Consider the following 22451-nt stretch of genomic DNA (forward strand, 5'->3'; position numbering starts at 1 on the left):
GCTTAACGACTGAGCCACCCAGGCATCCCTACAAACTTTATCTTGTCAAAAAGAAAAGCAGGTCAATTTAAGAATTCTTGCTGGTTGGGGGTACCTGCATGGCTCAGTCGGTTGGGCCTTTGACTCTTAGTTTCAGCTCAGGTCATGATCTCAAGTTGTGGGATGGAGCCCCACATCGGGCTCTGCACTCAGCAGGAAGTCTGCTTGAACATTCTCTCTCTCTGCCCCTCTCCCCACTTACTTGCATGCAATCTCTTGCTCTTGCTTTCTAAAATAAATAAAACATTAAGAATTCTTGCTGCTTAAAAATATTCTTGTTTTTCATAAGTTGTAAATGGAAGTTATTTTACTAAGATTCCTCAATGAGAGCCTACCATTTCATTAAGTTGCCTTTCTGTCACCACACTTCATATAGTTGCAGTTTCTCTTTCTTCTTATGGAATTCCATGTAACTTGAGAGGCAATCAGATTCCTCTTGTTTTTTACATGTTGTTTCTAACTGATTATTGAGTACTTACTTTGGTCTTACCCTGGTCTAAGCTTTTCATTTGTATTATCTCACAAGTACCTTTATTTTCCAAATGAAATCACATCCATATCCTCTGTGAACTTTTTACTAGTATTTCAGTGCTTCTAGTAATCCCTCACTTTTTCAGACTCAACAGTTGTCTTTAAATATTCATGAGACATTTACTGGTATATCTTCCCCACACACACACACCCCAATTGCTTGATTTTAAGTTCTCTCAGGGTAGGGACCATATCTTACATAGCGAGTAGTACATTGTATATTTTATGAACTTTGGTCCACTGTTTTAGCACGTAGTGATTTATATGTATGTATATATGATTATGAAATTAGAAATTTATATGTATATTAAAATTTGATTAAATATAGTCATAGAATCAAGGTGCAGGTACTCATTGAAAAAGTATCTCAGTGTGAACTATTAACTAGATGATACACTTCTTTTGGGATGGTCTGAAGACCTTGGCCAACTTGGTTTTTTCCAGTCCTTTGAAGCAGATCTCTGTGTCCATATCTTTTGATACCAGTGCATCTCCTTGATTTTGAAAATACATAAAACTGTTTTGTTTTTATTTAAAGATTTTACTTAATTTATTTTTTTGACAGGGAGATAGAGAGCACAAGTAGGCAGAGAGGCAGGTAGTGGGAAAGGGAGAAGTAGGCTCTCTGCTGAGCAGGAAGCCCGATTCAGGGTTTGATCCCAGGACCCTGGGATCATGACCTGAGCCGAAGGCAGCTGCTTAACTGACTGAGCCACTCAGGCACCCCAATAAAACTAATTTTTTAATTATAAGAATAATACATGCATATAGTAAATGTAGCAGGTAATAGAATTTATTTATTTGAAAGAGAGCACCAGTGTCGTGGGGAGGAGATAGGGGGCCAAGGGGCAGAGGGAGAGGGAGAAGCAGGCTCCCTGCTGAGTTCAATTTTAGGACCCCAAGATCATGACCTGAGCCAAAAGCAGACACTTAACTGACTAAGCCACCCAGGTGCCCCAGTCTTTCTTTTAAGCGCAAAATGACAATTCTCTATCTGGATTTTTTTTTAAGATATTATTTATTTGACAGAAATCACAAGTAGGCATAGAGACAGGCAGAGAGAAGGGGAAGTGGGCTCCCTACCGAGCAGAGAGCCCAATAGCAGGGCTTGATCCCAGGACCCTGAGATTATTACCTTAGCCAAAGGCAGAGGCTTTAACCCACTGAGCCACCCAGGCTCATAAGGACAATCTTAATCTATTCTTATCTTTGAAAGGGCTTATTATACTCTGAAACACTCCATCATTGCCCAAATATGTGATCAGAGAAACTTTATTAACTAAGTAACTTTATTAACTAGGTCAATATTATCTAGTTAGTAATTAAAATTATTATTCTTGGTGGAGGGTATAGCACACCCTGTATAGTACAGATTATGGAGCCTTAAATTCAAATTCAACTGTTATATTTTTGGTACTTCTGAAAATAAGAGATTATTTTGATTGCTCAGATTTTTTTTTTGCATGGGCTGCCAGACTTGATTTTTTAGAAACAATTCCTGATACCTCATGTCAAAGATTGAAAGCTATAAATTTTTTAAAGGCTTTTGGGGAGGTATTTTTGCATAGCTTAATGTTTTGTTGTTAAAGGTATGGTGGAGCTTGTTCCTGCTTCAGATACCCTCAGGAAAATCCAAGTGGAATATGGTGTGACTGGATCCTTTAAAGATAAACCACTTGCAGAGTGGTTGAGGAAATACAATCCTTCTGAAGAGGAATATGAAAAGGTGATTGGCAAGTCTCTTTATTCCAGATAACTTTATCATAAGTGTATTACATAGGTTATAAGTGCTTTTCATTTTCCAGCTCTGGTGACTAGCCATGTAGTCTAAGTTGTGAAAGCAGTGTCTTTCTCTAAGTTTTTTAAAAAAAAAAAGTTATATACACATATGTTTCTATATGAACAGTTTATCTAATAGTAAGAATCTGAGTGAAACCAATGCTAAATTACCCCCAGAATATTCCAAGCATGCATTTAGAGGCCAGCAGAACAGGTCTTTTTATGACCCAGAATGTTCACATTTCACAAAGATCTTGGGACAAGTTATGAAAATGAGTAGAGTGGCTCCATGTGTGTAAGTGTGGAGTTGAGAGGAAAAATATGGGCCAGACTTTCTGAGCTTGAACTATGTTCCGAGTCATCAGGTATTGAGCCTTGGGCAAATTATTAACCTCCTCTGTTCTTCAGTAACCTGGGATATGAAGTAGTATATGTTACAATATTGTAGTACTTTTTTTTGGTAATATAGTACATATTATGGCTGTAAAAAATAATATTACAAGGCTATTGTGAGAGTTAGATGAGTTTATAAAGAAAGCCCTACACAGAGTAAATTCTGTAGTTGATAGCTGTTAATATTAGAGGTGCCAATTTTTTGCTTTAGCGTACTTTTGAATTCTATAATAAGAAAGGAACTCTCAGAGCAGCTGAGTTGCTCATTCGGTAGTGTATGACATTTTTTTTATAGACAGAGTGCGTGTGATCACATCAGTGGCAGGAGGGGCAGAGGGAGGAGGAGAGAGAATCTTTAAGCAGACTCCCCACTTCATGGACCTGAATGCAGGGCTCAGTCCCACCACCCATGAGATCATGACCTAAGCTAAACCCAAGAGTTGGACACTTAACCGGCTGAACCAGACAGGTGCCCCATGACCTTCGTGTTGTGAGTTCAAGCCCCGTGTCGGTGAGGGCTAGGGGAAGTAGAGTTTACTTCAGAAAAAATAGAAATGGGGGGAAAAGGGAAAGGGAAATCTCTTAGGACATAAGGCCTCTAGTGATCCTAAACTGCCTAAGAAAGACTCAAGAACACTTTCTTTTTTAATTATTTGACAGACAGTCACAAGTAGGCAGAGAGATAGAGAGGAGGAAGCAGGCTCCCTGCTGAGCAGAGAGCCTGATGTGGGACTCGATCCCAGGACCCTGAGATCATGACCTGAGTCAAAGGCAGAGGGTTATTAACCCACTGAGCCACCCAGGCACCCTCAAGAACACTTTCAATGGCAATGTAAGGAGATCTCAGTTTTAATGTCATTTGCCTGCCTCCTTTATGTCATCAGGTCATTAACATATCACATTTACAGATAAATACCAATTCTATTTGTTGACCTAAGAAGGTAGAGGAATTTAGCTCTTTGTTTAAAATCACTTCCTTTTCTTATGATGTGGGGAAAGCAGTGCAACAGAAGCTGATACTTTATAGTAATGTTGGCTCTTTTGTGGTTCTGGGGAAGTGGTTTGACACAAAATAATTGTCAAATAGCATACACTGAGTGCCTTTTATGCATTTGCCTCTTAATGTACTTTACATAGAAGAGTCACACTGCTTGGGGTGAACCTTGGGTCTGCCACTTAAAAATTATGTGATCTTGGGCAAAGAACTTCTATGTTTCAGTTTCCCTCATCACAATGAGGGAAATGACAATCATAATCATACCTACGTCATATAGTGTGCATGTGTGTAGGTTTGTAGGTGTGTAGGAAGAGTAGTGTAGTGACTGGTTTGTGATAAGTGCTGTGTAAAGCTTGGCTCTTTACCATCATCATTTATGATTTCTGGGGAGTTATGAAATAACCAGATGGACATGTAGAGCCATATGACTGTGCTATTCAGAAATTTAGTTCCCTGAGGATAAACTAAATGCACATGCTTTAGATAAAAGTACTCATTGTATACATCTTGCTGCATCCTTCTGCATGATACTATGTTAATAATTTAATCCCCAGGGCGGGTAAGACTGAAGTGAGAGATCTCCAGCTTCAAAAAACTTGCAGATGACATAAGGAGTCAACAAAACATATTAATTATACTATTGTATGTTTAAAGATACAAGCTTTCTTCATACAAGCCCTTCCTATAAGCCAAAAAAAGGAAAAATATTCTTTTATTCAGATTAATCTTTGTCACAGTGTTACCACCACTTGTACTAAACAGTAGAGCCTGTGAGGAACAGAGTTGCACAAAGATGATTCTTAAAAGATGTTTAAAGGCAGCATGTAGCCCAAGTAGGGACTGGCAGTTTCTCTGCCTGTTAAAGGATAATAGATGGGAGAGATAGGGCAGTAACCACCTTTAGAAGGGTGTTTTTGTTTTTGAAATATGACAAGGCTGAATTTTGTTATCATAACCTAGTTTATAAGGTGTTGAAAAAGTGAGTCACGATAGTGTTTTCAAAGGGTGATGAATTAATCTTTATAACCTGCCTCCTTTAAAAATAATTTTTTTCTAAAATAATTCTCTATCTTTATTATAGGCTTCAGAAAATTTTATCTATTCTTGTGCTGGATGCTGTGTAGCCACCTATGTCCTAGGCATCTGTGATCGACACAATGATAATATAATGCTTCGAAGCACAGGACACATGTTTCACATTGACTTTGGCAAGTTTTTGGGCCATGCACAGATGTTTGGTAGCTTCAAAAGGTACTCACATTGTTGCTGCTGCTGAAGAAAAGAGGGGCCCTTTTTTTTTTTTTTTAAATCAAGTACCCTGAGGGGTGCCTGGCTGGCTCAATCAGTAGGGCTTGCAACTCTTGGTCTCAGGGTTGTGAGTTCAAGCCCCACTTTGGGTGGAGCCTACCTTTAAAAAACAAAAACAAGAAAAATAAGTACTCCAGGTAATTCTGAAGCAGAATTTCCACATTGTGGATCACTTTTCAAAAGGTATTAATAAAATAATCTGTATCTGTCCACATGTGTACATATATCTGGAAGAGTTTCAATAATTTTACTTGAAAGAAAAAGAATTCAACTTTTCTTACCACACAGTGGTTAAGTTTTTGATGGTTTTAATGTCAACCACTTTAGAATCTAAGTATTCCTTTTCTGTCCACTTTCCTCTTCCCAAGAAAAGTGAAACTGTTGGTTTGCTTTCTTAGGTTAATTAAAGAGGCCGTTGACTTTGTTCTGTCATTTCAAGTAATGCTAAAATGACTTCAAGTTCTGTCATTTCAAGTAATCAAGATGTTTTCATTTTGATAGGATCAGAATTTTACTTAAGATTGATGTATTTGGGGGCGCCTGGGTGGCTCGGTGGTTTAAGCCGCTGCCTTCGGCTCAGGTCATGATCTCGGGGTCCTGGGATCGAGTCCCGCATCGGGCTCTCCGCTCGGCAGGGAGCCTGCTTCCCTCTCTCTCTCTCTCTGCCTGCCTCTCCATCTACTTGTGATTTCTATCTGTCAAATAAATAAATAAATAAAATCTTTAAAAAAAAAAAAAAAAAGATTGATGTATTTGGATATTTTGAGGAACCTTTCTTTTGACACATTTAGCGAAACATTGATTTTAATTAGTAAACACAACTTATTTTATTTTACAGATTTTATTTATTTATTTGACAGAGACCACAAACAGGGTAGAGCTGGGGAGCAGCAGGAAGAGAGAGAAGCAGATTCTATGCGAAGCAGGGGGCCCGATGTAGGGCTCAATCCCAGGACCCTGGGATCATGACCAAAGCCAAGGGCAGACTCTTTAACTGACTGAGCCACCCAGGTCCCCCTGGACACAGCTTATTTTAAAAGAAAGGGATTTTTCCACAAATTAATGTCCCCAAACTTGCCTCTTTTCTTGTTATTGTCTTATAGCTCTCATTGAGTATGACTAGGTGTTAAAAAAAGATCCTAACAAATGACTTGACCTTGTAGTAGATAAGAATGAGTCTGTCTCTCTCCCTGTGTGTGTGCGTGTTTAGTAACATTTGTTGGAATGAATTAAGATATATTTAACTACTTAGTGGTACCTATTAGGATGTTCCCATTTGTATGATGGCAATGAGTGCCGAACTTTTCTCTCTGTACTGTTCTCTATTTGAGTGTGTGATTTTACAAATACCATCTTGGAAAAAATTCATATATGTGTTCTATCTAAATAATGAGATTGATTATATGATGGTTTTTCTGAAAAATGCAAATTTATAAGTTTTAATGCAGATTCAAACCTGCCTGATTCTTAATTTCCCAGTTGGAAATTGCTCTGGCTCAGGTAGCTTAGTTCAATAACCATGTGGTAACAAAAGCACTATTTGAATATATTCTGTAAATATTACTTTGTGTTGTGTACTTTCTTTTTAAATAGGGATCGGGCTCCTTTTGTGCTTACCTCTGATATGGCATATGTCATTAATGGGGGTGAAAAGCCTACCATTCGTTTCCAGTTGTTTGTGGACCTCTGCTGTCAAGCCTACAACTTAATAAGAAAGCAGACAAACCTCTTTCTTAACCTTCTTTCACTGGTAACTGTTTTCTTTTATAAGCCCTTAATTAATTTACATTAATGCTCTGTTTCAATAGCTAAAGAAGGATATTTTGGAATAAAATTTACCATAGTTTCAAATGTCAGAAATAGTGTTACCAAATATTCAAAAATTGCCAGACATCATTTATATAAAATATAAAATGTAAGTCACATCTACCTTGGAGGTGTGGAGTAAAAGTAACTGACTAAAAGGGACCCTGAGAGCCATCTCGGATGCTGGAACATATTTTGTTTCTTAATTTTGGTGTTCAGATTTCTGTACTTTTCTGGGTGTGTATTAAGTTAAACCTCTGCTGTGATTATTGAGACTGAACCTGATTTTTTAAAAAATGAAGAGGACTAGACTAAAAGGTCCGAATTTTACAGGTTTTTAAACTGGCTTTGTGACTTCCAACAATTATATGATCTCAGTTTTTCCCATTTATAACTGAATCACTTAGGTGCCTATAAGACTAATATAAGTTCCTCAAAACTGTGATTATTTGGTTTGCTTTAGTTCTAATTACTTGGCCAGCTTTTAAGGGATGGGTGGGGAACAGACTTTTAAAAAGTAACTCACAAACTCTTTTTCCCTTTCTTTAGATGATTCCTTCAGGGTTACCAGAACTTACAAGTATTCAAGACTTGAAATATGTTAGAGATGCACTTCAGCCACAAACTACCGATGCAGAAGCTACAATTTTCTTTACTAGGTAAGGCATATTTAAATATGTTAGAGAAGGCACAGAGCTTTGATTTGTTTTCCTTAGTTTAAACAAATGCTATATATCAGAATCTGATTTTTAGGAAATAATTGTGATTCACAGTATTAGCAAAGAGTAGGTTTATCCAAAGTATATTTTATGTCAGAAGTTTATTTACTGAATAAATATAAAGGATTTGTAATAACACTAAAAAATTTATTTTTCAAAATGACTCAGGTTTTATTTAGTATATGACTTGAATTATAAACATCCTATTTATGACCTATTTCTGCAAAGCATATTTTCTATAGTGCCAAGTACAAGGATGTGTGTGTGTGTGTGTGTGTGTTGGATTTTCCCCTAAAATAATACCTGTACTAATCTGTTTTTCAGGATTTTGCCATAACCATTTTCATGGATACCATAAATAATTAAAACTGCAAACTCTGGGACACTGCTATAATAAATTGTTACTATAAGATGTAGTACTTAAAATACATATATTAAGTACTGGCATTTGAACTTGTCATTTTTGCTTTAAAAGCAGATCTTCCTGGCAAGTATGTTCTAAAAGTCTGGTGACCAGGTTGGTCACTATCTAGGGATACCACCTCATTATTATGCCACAGAAGGGAGGGACCTAAGAGCTCATGTTCTTTTTTCTCTTTTCTCTTGCCTTCTTCCTCTCAGTGGAAAAGAGATAGAAAACTGGACTGGACTTCTCTAGTCTCAAGAGTCTGGGCTGAATTGAATTGAATTGAAGGAAGCTGACTTTTGTATAGCCTTCTAAACTAATCCTGATAATTTAGGTATTGATGGGTTTTGTTTTGTTTTTCAAAAGAGATTCACTTGGCTTCTCTAGGCAAAACTATAAAGCAGGCAGGTATTGGTCTGCTTGAGCTGCCATAACAAAATAATCATAAATGACATGGCTTAAACAATAGACTTAATTTCTCTTACTTCTGGAGGCTGGGAAGTCCTAGAATCAAGGTGCCAGCTTATTCACTTTCTGGTGAACTTATTCACTTTCTGGTGCCTACTTGTTTCCTCACAGGAAAGGAGGAGATAAAGAGCAAGAAAGCATAAGCTTTCTTGTCTCTTAAGAACACTAATTCTTTTGGATCATTTTTATCCTTAAGACTGCATCTAATATTGATTACTGACTCCATAAAGGCCCTGTGGGGTTGGGGCTCAACATAGGAATTTTGGAGGATACAAATATTCAGTCCATAGCAAAGCAAGAACCTTTGTGTGAAGTTCTAGACTTTTATTTTTTGAATCTCTTTCCTCTTTCTGGATTTCTTTATTCTGCTTCTGAGACAGTATTTGTTTTATCCAAGCCTGCTTTCCAAATTTGTTACTATGAAACTCCCAATTCTGTCAAAACTTCTTTTTCCAACTGAGGGAAATTAATGATTATTTGAAGAAGTCTGATACCAGATTCTACTACTATTTGATAGAAAAGATTTTATTAAATTTGGATAACTTGTTTTTCCCAAGATTTTACTTATTTGACAGAGAGAGATACAGCGAGAGAGGGAACACAAGCAAGGGGAGTGGGAGAGAGAGAAGCAGGCTTCCCGCTGAGCAGGGAGCCCAACATGGGGCTCGATCTCAGGACCCTGGGATCATGACCTGAGCCGGAGGCAGATGCTTAACGACTGAGCCACCTAGGCACCCCTGGATTACTTTCAGTGCTTCCTTCTATACCTGTTTTCAACTTCCCTATTTATTAAAAGGGAATTAAATAATGATCATCTTTTTTGGCATTATACCAATCATCTTCTATCCCTAATAGTTTTTAAGTTAATGTTAGATCCCACAGAGCTCAAGAAATACAGCATCATTTCTTGGGAGACAGTGGGATGGGATGGAATAGAGATTTTCTTGTGCTAAAATATTTTGTTGGGATGGACTATCTTTTAATAGGTTTTTGGCCGCCTAAAGAACAAGGGAAAATCCTGGCAAAGTGAGAATATGCTTAATATTTTAAAAGGAATGGAAAGGGGGCGCCCGACTGGCTCAGTCAGTAGAGCATGTGACTCTTGATCTTAGGATCGTGAGTTCAAGCTCCATGTTTGGCCTAGAGTTCACTTACACGGGGTAGGAGAGGGACAGATGTAGAGGCGGAGAGAGAGAAGTTTAAGGAGGCTCCCTGCAGCCAGAGATAGGGCTCAGTCTTAAAACCCTGAGATCACGACCTGAACAGAAATCAATAGTCAACCTGAACAGAAATCAATAGTCGGTACTTTACCAACTGAGCCACCCAGGCGGCCCAAGGGCCTAGAGCTTATTTTAAAAAGAGATTTACATATCTTGGTTGATAGACAGGTAGATAGATTAAACAAAAAAGAATTTAATGGGCTCCTGGCTGGCTCAGTTGATGGAATGTGAGATTCTTGATCTCAGGGTTGTAAATTCGAGCCCCACATTGGGTGTAGAGTTTTAAAATCTTAACTTTTTTTAAAAAGGTATGAAAATGTCTTTATCCTTTATTATGCTCAAAGAACTGAACATGTTTTCTCATGAATATTTACTATTAACATATTTTCTGATTTTTTGTAGGCTTATTGAATCAAGTTTGGGAAGCATTGCCACAAAGTTTAACTTCTTCATTCACAATCTTGCTCAGTTGCGTTTTTCTGGTCTTCCTTCCAATGATGAGCCCATCCTTTCATTTTCGCCCAAAACGTACTCATTTAGACAAGATGGTCGAATCAAGGAAGTCTCTGTTTTCACTTATCATAAGAAATACAACCCAGATAAACATTATGTAAGTATGGTTTTGGTATTTGTAGAGACTCATGCATGCATACATGTTTTTCTTTTCATACTTCTTTCCTCCATGGATGGTCCAAAAATAAACAAATATTTGAGGAATCCCTAATTGTTTTTTGGTATTTATTTATTAGTAAATTTGCTCCCAAACTATGGGGGACAAACAGTATTCTTTATTCCAGAGACAAGACTTAAAAGGTGGTATTTTGCTTTTTCTCCTTTCTTCAATTTGTTCTTAATTTTAAGGTAAAGCTTGCTCACTGTAACAAAATCCACCTATGTAAAAACACATAAAATCTTCAGTTCTCATTCCACTTTTTAGGGCTGAAGTATCATTAAACACACACACATATAAAATTCAAGTTTGAACAAAAGCAAGATCTTCAATATGCTTACCACCACCCCATGAATAGCATTATCATCATTGTGCTCATAATTTAATTGGAAAATACTTTACAGCAGTCTATTTTTTTTTTAAACATTGTATTTATTTATTTGAAAGAGAGAATGAGAGAGAGTGCGCATGAGAAGGGGAGGGTCAGAGGGAGAAGCAGACTCCCCACTGAGCAGGGAGCTGGATTCGGTACTCAATCCTGGGACTCCCGGTTCATGACCTGAAAACAGTCGCTTAACCAACTGAGCCACCCAGGCACCCTGCAGCAGTCTTTAAATCCTTGACAAACTGATATTTTAGAAAGCCACTTTATTATTTTAATTTTCACCTATTTTATTGTTAGTAAATTTTTGTAAGTTTAGTATTTTATCCTAACACCATTTCATTGAATATTCCATTTTTTGCCCCAATGATTTATAACAGTATATTATGTTATGTTATAGATATTATAATGTTAGCATATTTTAAATGTACTAAATTTCTATATATCCCTGAATTTATTTCTGGTCTTCCGTAGAAATAGTTTTTTCTACACCAGTATTTTATTCTGTAAAGTACTTTGACTTTATAAATACTTTATAAATATCCAGTTAAACAAGTCTTTTCTCATCCTGTCACCATAAATTTTGCCTTTCTCATTTATGCTCTTAAAGGAGCTTATTAATGTGTTCATTGGAAATGTCCTAAATTTATAAATTTCAGGAAGTACATTTATTATATATAATCCTGAAAGTAAATGATTTTCACTTTCCAGTTCTTGTTTATATATCTTATAGTTAATATCACTCTTAGATTTAGTTAGATGTCTATAAATACAATGACTTTCATGTATGCTCTTTCCTCTCAGTGACATATATATTACTAAGTTAAAAGCACTTGACCAAGCTGTAAATTTTCTTTCCAGAAAGGTTTTTTGTTTTGTTTTGTTTGTCTTAATCTGTTTGGGGTGTGGTTTCTTTTCAGATTTATGTAGTCCGAATTTTGAGGGAAGGACAGTTAGAGCCATCATTTGTGTTCCGGACTTTCGATGAATTTCAGGAACTTCACAATAAGCTCAGTATTATTTTTCCACTTTGGAAGTTACCAGGGTATGTTCCCATTTTTGTACATTAATCCTTTTTTTATAGGAAACAGTTTCTTACCATGTGTCACTCAAAAGCTTTGTGTAAACATTTAGTAAGATACAATGGACCATGTGTGACTGACTTTTCTCTGTATCTCAAGGCCTGATAATAGTACTATCCATAGACAGGGAACTGTAAGATCCTGTTGAGTGAATAAACTGAATAAATGGGATCCTAAACTTAAATTTGGGGATTTTCTAGTTTTCTAATTTCAGCTGAAGCTTTTTCTTTGTTTGTTTGTTTGTTTGTTTGAAGTCATACTGGGTTAGGTAAATTGTTACTGCAACTACCTTTACAGTGAGGTCAAGGAATTTAGTAGAATCTTTTGTTTGTTTGTTTGTTTGTTCATCTATCTATTTTTAAAATTTTATTTATTAGAGAGAGCGCGCACAAGAAGGGGGTGGGGGAGTGGGAAGGTGGGAGAGAAGGAGAAGCAGGTTCCCTGACGGGCAGGGAGCCTGATATAGGACTCTGTTCCCAGGACCCTGGGATCATGACCTGAGCTGAAGGTAGATGTTTAACCAACTGAACCACCCAAGCTCTCCTAATTATAGAATCTTTTAATTTTTGTCTCTACCATAGTCTGTAACATAACACAATAATTTGGAATCTTGGTTTTAGCAAAATCGGATTTTAAATCACTGCAAAAATAATTATGGCCATACCGAGCACCTCTAAAAAAGAATAAGCTGGGACGCCTGGGTGTCTGAGTTGGTTGGGCAGCTGCCTTCAGCTCAGGTCATGATTTCAGCGTCCTGGGATCGAGTCCCATATCGGGCTCCTTGCTTGGCAGGGATCCTGCTTCTCCCTCTGCCTCTGCCTGCCACTCTGTCTGCCTATGCTCCCTCTTGCTCCTCTCTCTCTCTGACAAATAAATAAATAAAATAAAATAAGCTGAGGCAGTGAGATTGTTGGTCAAAATCTTAGTACTTAGTTTTCTATCTGTTAACCCTTTTAAAGCCCTCATTTTTTTTTAAAGATTTTATTTATTTATTTGAGAGAGAGAGCATGAGAAGGGAGAGGTCAGAGGGAGAAGCAGACTCCCTGTTGAGCAGGGAGCCTGATGTGGGACTCGATCCCGGAACTCCAGGATCATGACCTGAGCCACCCAGGCGCCCTAAAGCCCTCATTTTTAATGTAGCTAATGACCAAGAGATTTCTGGTGTCGGGCTGCTCATACTCTTCTTAGACTAGATTTCAGAAATGAAGAGTCAACAAAGTGTGGGTATCAGTTTATTTCCACATGCGGTATCATTTTTCATTGTTAGCAAAATAAGCAAAGTTAAGATTATTCTTGATTTGTCCCCTGTGTTACTTGTGGACAAAGTGTTGACAAGGGTATGAGACTGATATCAACAGGAACTGTGGCTGATTGAGTAATGATGATTTTGGAGGATAAGATATGCGTAAAATATATGTAAACAGATTAATCTTTAGGGAAAAAACAGTAGAAAGTAAGTAATAAAATAGCAAAATAGTGTCTCTTTTGTACCAAGGTTTATATTTTTTTTATTTTTTAAAGATTTTATTTATTTATTTGACAGACAGAGATGACAAGCAGGCAGAGAGGCAGGCAGAGAGAGAGAGGAGGAAGCAGGCTCCCCGCTGAGCAGAGAGCCCGATGCGGGGCTCGATCCCAGGACTGTGGGATCATGACCTGAGCTGAAGGCAGTGGCTTAACCCACTGAGCCACCCAGGCGCCCCTGTACCAAGGTTTATAAAAGGCTAACAAGTACTTGAACTATTTCATCTCCAGTACTTGAAAAGAAATTACAGAAATTTACTTTCTAGAAGATTAAAATTCCACTTTGTATTTAAGTATATATATTTTTAAAATATATATATTTCTAAATAAGTATTGTGCTTAATTCTATAAATACTTCCAAGTGAAATAATTTAAATCCCCCTTGTGTTTTCTTTTGTAGCTTTCCTAATAGGATGGTTCTAGGAAGAACACACATAAAAGATGTAGCAGCCAAAAGGAAAATTGAGTTAAACAGTTATTTACAGAGTTTGATGAGTGCTTCAACGGATGTAGCAGAGGTGACTGTCTTAATTAAAAAAGAATATTCTATTCTTGGTGCTACATGATATTTAAATTAATACATTTTTTTTTCTCTTCTTAGTGTGATCTTGTTTGTACTTTTTTCCATCCTTTACTTCGTGATGAAAAAGCTGAAGGAATAGCTAGGTCTGCAGGTGAGATTATTTTTTCTCTTTATTGATAATTGATGGCTTCCCTATGACTTGCAAGTTAATAATTTCTCAGTTAATGTGGTAGAGTGACAGTGGGGTTACTGGCTCTACTCCAGTGAGAATGAGAGGAGGATAGTCCTTCTAAGACCGTCAATTTCTGGATAAACATAATTTTCCTAATAGAATGTGATTATTAAAGAACTACAAATCAGTAGCCTACTGGGTTATTTACCTTTTCCTTTCCCCACATAGGATGATCCTGGAATTAAAGCAAAATTTTTTTGACGTAGTTTGTACCACTATAAGCAAGATAAAATAAAGATGATTGTATTTTTTTTTTCAGATGCAGGTCCATTCAGTCCTACTCCAGGCCAAATTGGAGGAGCAGTGAAATTATCTATCTCTTACCGAAATGGTACTCTTTTCATCATGGTGATGCACATCAAAGACCTTGTGAGTGATTATAAATAATGATTGTAGAGAAGACCTATACCTTGGTAGGAAGCATTACTATTAAGGGAAAACTTTTCTTTATAGGTTACTGAGGATGGAGCTGACCCAAATCCATACGTCAAAACATACCTACTTCCAGATACCCACAAAACATCCAAACGTAAAACCAAAATTTCACGAAAAACCAGGAATCCAACATTCAATGAGATGGTAAGTTAAAGTCATTTCTAAAAATGTCTTAGATCTGTTCTTTAAATTTTAAACAGTTTAAATTAAAAATTTTTAGGTACCAGATTCAGAACTATTTATTGTACTAGTAAAGCCAATCAGTAGCAATCTAGTGATATTTATCAAATGTGGCAGAATTAAACCATCATTGAGCCTTAGGTTTTAAAAAGATCTTAGGAGTTATCTTCAACCACCTTTCCAGTGACTGAACTCCCTCTACAACATTTTCAAGAAGTTGTTATCCAGTCTATGCTGAAATACTTCTAGTCCATCCACTTTGTTTTGGGCAGTTACAGCGTGTGTGTGTGTGTAATTTTTATTTTATTTTTTTAAATACTGGGCTGAATCTTCACTGCCTGTAGTTTGCACCTGTGGGTCTCAGGTGTATGACTTGGAACTATACAGAATTTAGTCTTTCTCTCCTCTGTGGCAGCCCCTCAGATAATTGAAGTTCTCCAAAGCCCTTCCTGTTTATCCTTTTAAAACATCTTTACCTTTACCTAAAACTAACTTTACCTTTGTTTGATAGGATATAGTTTCAAAATTATCCTCCTAATTCATTTCAGGCTGTCAGCAAGCCACTTCAGATAGAGTGCTCTATGCTAAAAGCAGTAAGCAAAGCATTAGCTGAACAGGATAGAGCAAAACTGTGACTTTGCTGAGCTATTCATGGTCACCTTATGAACTTACTCATCTATTAAAATCTGCTAACCTTTAGTCAGATACTTTTTAGGATAAACACCACACTATTTGTGCACATTAACATCACATCCACACAAAAATGTCTGGAAATAAATGTGGATTTTCATCAGGTTTTAAGTTTGTTAAAACTGCAGAATAGCCTTGTAGCTCTTGAAAAGCATATACAATGTTTGGTGAAGACAAGTTGGTGTTATTCTCAAAAAGAAGTATTAGGGGCACCTGGGTGGCTCAGTGGGTTAAAGCCTCTGCCTTCGGCTCAGGTCATGATCCCAGGGTCCTGGGATCGAGCCCCACATCCGGCTCTCAGCTCAACAGGGAGCCTGCTTCCTCCTCTCTCACTCTCTGCCAGCCTCTCTGCCTACTTGTGATCTCGCTCTCTGTCAAATAAATAAATAAAATCTTGAAAAAAAATTAAAAAATAAAAGAAGTATTAGTTTGTTTCCTAGTTAGTATACTTTCAAGAAATGAAATGTGATCAGTTTTTAATTTTTATTAGTCAAACAATAAGAAGGACTAGATTAAGAGATCTCTCTCAGAAGTTAGGGTGAGGCCTTGCTGAAAATAGTTCTAAGTGCTGAATGTGGTGTGTCAGAGAGCTAATTTTTAGCATTCTAGATTTGCTGTAAGCTGTATTGGTAGTTGGTGAATTTGCATTGAAATATTATTATTCCTTGGCATATAAAATCTAGCAGAAAAAAAGACAACAAAAAGAAATTCTAATCCTTCATTTTTGTAAAATAGCTGTGTTATCCCCACTTGCTACCTTCCGTTCTCTTTCCCAGGTGTCAGACCATCTCAAGGCATGCCACCTTGTAATTGCATTTCCCTTCCCCATAACTCCAGCTCAGGAAATCCATGTTGTCAGTGTTTAGACAATAATAATTTTCTACTCTGTGCATTTCTATGTCAGACACTCAGAGGAATGATAATAAAATCTAAGACTCCTGAAATATAAAATGTGCATCTAAATATGAGGCAAATTCTACCAAACGTGTCATAATCAGTGTTATTAATTGTTGTCTTTTTAACTACTAATCTCACTTCTGTTTTTACTTAAAATAATCCAAGAAACCAAGCAAACAAAAAAATATGTAACTTACTGTTTTCTTTTTGCCTTTGCTTTAGCTTGTGTACAGTGGATATAGCAAGGAAACCCTAAGACAGAGAGAACTTCAACTCAGTGTTCTCAGTGCAGAGTCTCTGCGGGAGAACTTTTTCCTCGGTGGAGTGACCCTGCCTTTAAAAGATTTCAACTTGAGCAAAGAGACAGTTAAGTGGTATCAACTAACTGCTGCAGCAACCTATTTGTAAGCTAGTGAATTTCTGAACTTTGAAAGCAAGAATAGTTATAAATACTTACACACACACACACACACACACACACACACTTGGGAACTTTGTATAATATTTTTAAACTTAGAAATTATAAAGTAAATGTACTTACTGCATTTCAACACATCTGTTGGACCAACAGTCACATAATTAACTTTTATGAACTAGTTGAAGCCATTGCTGTTTTCAAGTCATATAGAAACCTATAAACCCTAAACTTAATATACAGTAAGTCCTGAAAAAGACTCTTGAGTTGGTGAAGGATGTAATCCTTTCAGAGTAATAGCTTTAGTTTGGTCTGATAGTACAGTACGGTGTCAATTCAGCCATCTGTTTTACATTGTTTCTTACACAGACACAGCATGTTTTCCTGTTTTGCACCTTTTACAGCCTTTACCACTGTGTGTGTTCACTAACACCAAAGGAAAGGGAAGGTGCAGGATGTTACCAGAAAATGCAGCTGCTATTCACAGGGCCGAAAGCAAAGCACAAATAATAGTTATGTTCAGAACTACTATGTAGTTTATAGAAGTAGGGGAAAATAATACTGCTTTTTATCACTCATGTCTTTAAAACCTTTTTCAGAATGAGTGCCAATCACTGAAGTTGTAAATAATGGTGCCTTAACTTCATATGCTTCCCTGGCACTTCATTCTGATTTTTTTCTGACTTGATAATTAGTAAGTTTTCACTCACTTTCAACTTACTAAAGAATTATCTACATTTACTAGTGTTTTTCCCACAGAAAGATTTTATTTCTTCTCACGTGACTTAGACACGTGATTTATGTTTTTGTTGCCCCATAACTGAATGAGATTCATCAACGTAACTGTATAGTAAATGCCATCATTCCATTATAATACTACATTTACTCCCAGGAGTGTGAACTGAACTTTGGTAATCCACCTCCCATGTATCTATACTCCACTTACTCATTAAGCAAGTGAAAATTGTTCACTCACATACCCATTCCTGTTTGGTAGAACTCAATGAATAGGGCAGACTCTTCACAGGAGGCCCAGGACAAGAATTCTAGGGTCCAGGCTGAATTTTAATGTAGACTTTTATAGCAAAGTTTGTCTTGTAAGGTATCTTACTTATATTTGCAAACATTATACATTCACATGAATTACTTATTACAGTGGGATTCAGAATCATAAGGGACATGATTGAAATTATTCTACAATAACCATTAAGGATAAAATGCATTTTTATTATTCACTCAGCTACACACATAATTTTATATTTAGTTTGAGTAAATATGTTGATAAATTAATTCTCATGGCTCAATGGAATTTCAGACACTTTTTAAATGGTAATAGAGATTGTAGTAATCTAGTTGCTGTGAGATAACTGGTAAAATACGCAATGAAGAATACCAATAGAGAAAGGACAATCTCCAGTTCAGTTGCCCATAACAATTTTTATGAACTGTGCAGGTGTTTAATGTAAGTGGTGAAACCTGTAGAGCAGAAATAGAACAGTTGAGGATGTATCAGTGAGATAGGTTTTAAAAAACAAAAAAACCAAAAAAAAACTTGAAATTTTTGGTGCCTAACACTAATGGTCCATTTGTAGGAAACCCCATTAGTATGATAGATGAATGTCTTTTTTCTTAATGTTAAAATATGTTGTCTATTTAATAATTTAATTAAAATGCAAATCAAAGCACCACCATTTATTTACTTTTTCCACATCCAGTTAACATTTCCTTAAAGTTTGTAAGTACTTTTGCAGATATAAAGAAGTGTTAGATATTTTCACTTAAGCTTTGGAAACATAATTCCATTCCATGAATTGTCACATAGCCACTGTAAAAAAAAAAAAAAAAAGAAAAAGAAAAAAAAACATTAAAAAAAAAACTAAACCTGTCTTGGTAAAAGGTCATTGTTAATGGGATGCAGTATGTACTGCTTATTTGCAGTCTGTTACAGCCGTGTCTTTTAGCACAAATAATAGAGGTAGACAATGTGGTGTCACTTTTCAATTACAAGAAATCTGGATTTCTTACCTAAAAATGTATATTATGATTAATACTGTACAGTTTAACCAGAGTTCAGGACAAGTGGTAATGTTTTTCTTAATTTAACTCATTTTGTGCCTTCTTTGGTCATTAAAAAAATACACATATTTTATATATATTTTAATATAAGTTATTTCTTTGTAAAACGCTAATCTTCAGCCCTTACCAAAAAAAAAAAGGGACAGAGGCGCCTCTTTGCACTACTACTTTAAGTAGATTTTAAATCAGTTTTTTTTTTAGACATTTTTTTTAAAGCTTGCATTAAAGTAAATCTGAAGCAAAAGTTTAAACAAACTGGCCAAGACACTAATTTTTATGTATAATCACAATGTTTTATACCTATCTTTACTGAATAAAAATAATGCTACATGTAAGTCCTGCACCAGAATTCTCTCCTCTTGCAGTGTTTTGGGATTCGAAAATAATGGAGTACTCCAAGAACCTATTATTTTCTCTACTGAGGAACCCAAGGTAGAACTTGCACTGACATTTTTATTACTGCCTTTATAAAAATCTATAGGTAGCTAGCTGTTAAGGCATGTATGATCTTTGGTAAAGTATTCATCTTTTCAAATTAAAGTTGTAAAAACTTTGAATATCTTGCCTTAAATTGGTTGACTATTCTTTCTAGGATTCAAGTATTGTGGCATTTTAAAAAAATATATTCAGTTTTGATACTTAGACTTCAGATCAGAAAGCACTAAAAGCCCCACTACCATAATCTATGGATTTACTTACATGCTGCAGTGCAGATATGAACGAATATGGCAAGTAGTCTCATCTATAAGAACCAAATACTTTAATTATATTAAGGTAGTGAGTAAAGATGTATAATATTTTTATTAATACCTTGAATATATTCAGTGGATTGAATGTGACTTCATAACTGTACTACGATTGTATTAAACTATTTCTGGAATAAAGGAACTCTGCCGTCATTTCTTTCCTCATCAACATATTAAGATTTTGGTTCTAAACTTCGATGGAGCTTGGGGAGCCTGGCTGGCTCAGTTGGTAGAGCATGCAAATGTTGATCTTAGGGTTGGTAAATTCAAGCCCCTCATTGGGCATAGAATTTACTTAAATTTTAAAAATTTAATAAACTTTAATATGAACTCACTGGATATATTCTTCATATCTCACCCAGGAGTTTATTAGGTTCCAGTCTTGTGAATTTCAAACCTGGCCTGTTGGTTGCCCTTACAAATGACAAATCTGACTTCTACCTACAGTTCTTTGAAATCAAACCATGGTTCTCGATTGCCACTTAGCCCCATCACCATTTCATATCATTGGAATGATGAAATATGCAATATTTACAGATTTCTATAAGTATGATCCCTGGCCTTTTGTGGTTTACTTAAATATTAAATAGTATAGTAAGAACATGTCCTTTTTTTTTTTTTTTTTAAAGATTTTATTTATTTATTTGACAGAGATCACAAGCAGGCAGAGAAGCAGGCAGAGAGAGATAGGGAAGCAGGCTCCCAGCTGAGCACAGAGCCTGATGCGGGGTCTATATCCCAGGACCCTGGGATCATGACCTGAGCTGAAGGCAGAGGTTTTTACCCACTGAGCCACCCAGGCGCCCCAGAACATGTCTTATACCTATCTATAGAACATAGAAATGTAGCGGTTTTTTTGTTTGTTTGTTTTTTTAAGATTTTACTCATTTGTCAGAGGGAGCACAAGCAGAGGGAGCAGCAGACAAGAGGGAGAAGCTGAGCAGGGTGCCCAATGCAGGACTCGATCCCAGAACCCTGGGATCATGACCTAAGCCAAAAGCAGGTGTTTTAACAGCTAAGGCACCAGGCATCCTGAAATGTAGATTCTTCTAATATCTTACCTCCGTCATTCCAGAATGATACCAATGTGAGGCTATGGTTTTCTGACCCTAAAGAGATCATGTAAAAGGGCCCAAAGACCATGAAAGAATAATAACTTAAACAATTAGAGCTAGTTTCTTAGGGGGGTTTATCACCTCCATCAGAAGCTGGGTTTCTGTCAGGAAGAAGAAAAAAAATTTTTTTTATTTCATCCTCTTTTAAAATACTTTATCATGCAAATTTTAGACATATACAAAATTAGACACCAGTGTAATCAATTTCACTGAATGAATCCATCACATAACTTCAATAGTTTCTACCTTAGGGCTAATCTTGTCTTATCCATATTAGCTAAGATGGGCTTAGGTATAAAAATATTTTATTAGGATTCAATCTATTCTTTTTTTTTTTTTTTTTAAAGATTTTATTTATTTATTTGACAGAGAGAAATCACAAGTAGATGGAGAGGCAGGCAGAGAGAGAGAGAGAGGGAAGCAGGCTCCCTGCTGAGCAGAGAGCCCGATGCGGGACTCGATCCCAGGACCCTGAGATCATGACCTGAGCCGAAGGCAGCGGCTTAACGCACTGAGCCACCCAGGCGCCCAGGATTCAATCTATTCTTAAATTTTTCTTCAGTTCTGAATAATTTATTATGACTTCTTTTCCAGTTAACTACTTCTTTCTTCAACTGTTTAACTCATCCATTGAGTTTTTAATTTTGGTTGTTGTATTTTTATTTTCTAGAACAACTTTGGTTGTATTTGGTTGTTTTTGTTTGCATCATGACCCATGAAAGACACCAGACTGCCACCACCGATGGGGAAAGAGGTTTTTCAACAAATGGTGCTGGGGCAGTTAGCTAACCACATGCAAAAGAATGAAGTGTAGGACTATAAACAGCATATACAAAGATTAAAAATACATCAAAGACCTAAACATAGCTAAAATAAACTCTTAGAAGAAAGCATAGGTGTACATCTTTGTAACCCCGGATTAGATGAGTTTTATAAGGATGACACAAGAAGCCCAACCAACAAAAGAAAATAGAATAAATTGGCTCATCAAAATTAAAAAGTTTTGTGCACCAAAGGACACCATTCAGATAAAAAGACATTTTACCAAATGAGAGAGAATACTTGCAAATCATATCTAATAAGACCCTAGTACTATCTAGAGTATTTAAAGAACTCTAAAACTTGGGAGCTGGGCGCCTGGGTGGCTCAGTCCTTAAGCGTCTGCTTGGGCTCAGGTCATGATCTCAGGATCCTGGGATAGAGCCCTGCATTAGGTAAAATGTCTTTTTACCTGAATGGTGTCCTTTGGTGCAAAAAACTTTTTAATCAAAACTACTACGAGGGAAATTTGGGTGGCTCAGTTGGTTAAGTATCTGCCCTCTGCTCAGGTCATGATCACAGGGTCCTGGGACGGAGTCCCATATCCAGCTCTTAGGTCAGCTTGTGGAGCCTGCTTCACCCTCTTTCCCTCCCCCCTCATTTTGTTTCTCTCGCTCCTCTCTCTGACAAATAAAATCTGAAAAGAAAACAGACCCAAAAAAACCTGAGATACAAATTCATAACCACTGGGATAGTTGAATTTTTTAAAAAGTGGGGAAACTGGGTGCCTGGGTGGCTCAGTGGGTTAAGCTGCTGCCTTCGGCTCAGGTCATGATCTCAGGGTCCTGGGATCGAGTCCCGCATCGGGCTCTCTGCTCAGCAGGGAGCCTGCTTCTCTCTCTCTCTCTCTGCCTGCCTCTCCATCTACTTGTGATTTCTCTCTGTCAAATAAATAAATAAAATCTTTAAAAAAAAAAATAAATTGTTTAAAAAAAAAAAAGTGGGGAAACTGGAGGGGCGCCTGGGTGGCTCAGTGGGTTAAAGCCTCTGCCTTCGGCT

General features: G+C 36.7%; 1 protein-coding gene across 2 annotated transcripts in view; it reads left to right on the forward strand.

Annotated features, from left to right (window-relative positions):
• Positions 1-19687, forward strand: part of PIK3C2A (phosphatidylinositol-4-phosphate 3-kinase catalytic subunit type 2 alpha) — a 104383-nt gene extending 84696 nt beyond the window's left edge. For both annotated transcript variants that reach the window (XM_059407689.1, XM_059407695.1), the window contains exons 23-33: positions 2160-2296; positions 4821-4990; positions 6641-6797; positions 7403-7512; positions 10069-10276; positions 11639-11763; positions 13725-13842; positions 13926-13998; positions 14339-14448; positions 14533-14658; positions 16504-19687. In XM_059407689.1, coding sequence (XP_059263672.1) covers positions 2160-2296; positions 4821-4990; positions 6641-6797; positions 7403-7512; positions 10069-10276; positions 11639-11763; positions 13725-13842; positions 13926-13998; positions 14339-14448; positions 14533-14658; positions 16504-16689 — 1520 coding nt within the window. In that variant the 3' untranslated portion in view covers positions 16690-19687. The remainder of the gene's footprint in view (positions 1-2159; positions 2297-4820; positions 4991-6640; positions 6798-7402; positions 7513-10068; positions 10277-11638; positions 11764-13724; positions 13843-13925; positions 13999-14338; positions 14449-14532; positions 14659-16503) is intronic.
• Positions 19688-22451: the final 2764 nt, after the last annotated feature.

The sequence above is a fragment of the Mustela nigripes genome, chromosome 1, assembly GCF_022355385.1.
Source record: "Mustela nigripes isolate SB6536 chromosome 1, MUSNIG.SB6536, whole genome shotgun sequence".
Taxonomy (NCBI): domain Eukaryota; kingdom Metazoa; phylum Chordata; class Mammalia; order Carnivora; family Mustelidae; genus Mustela; species Mustela nigripes.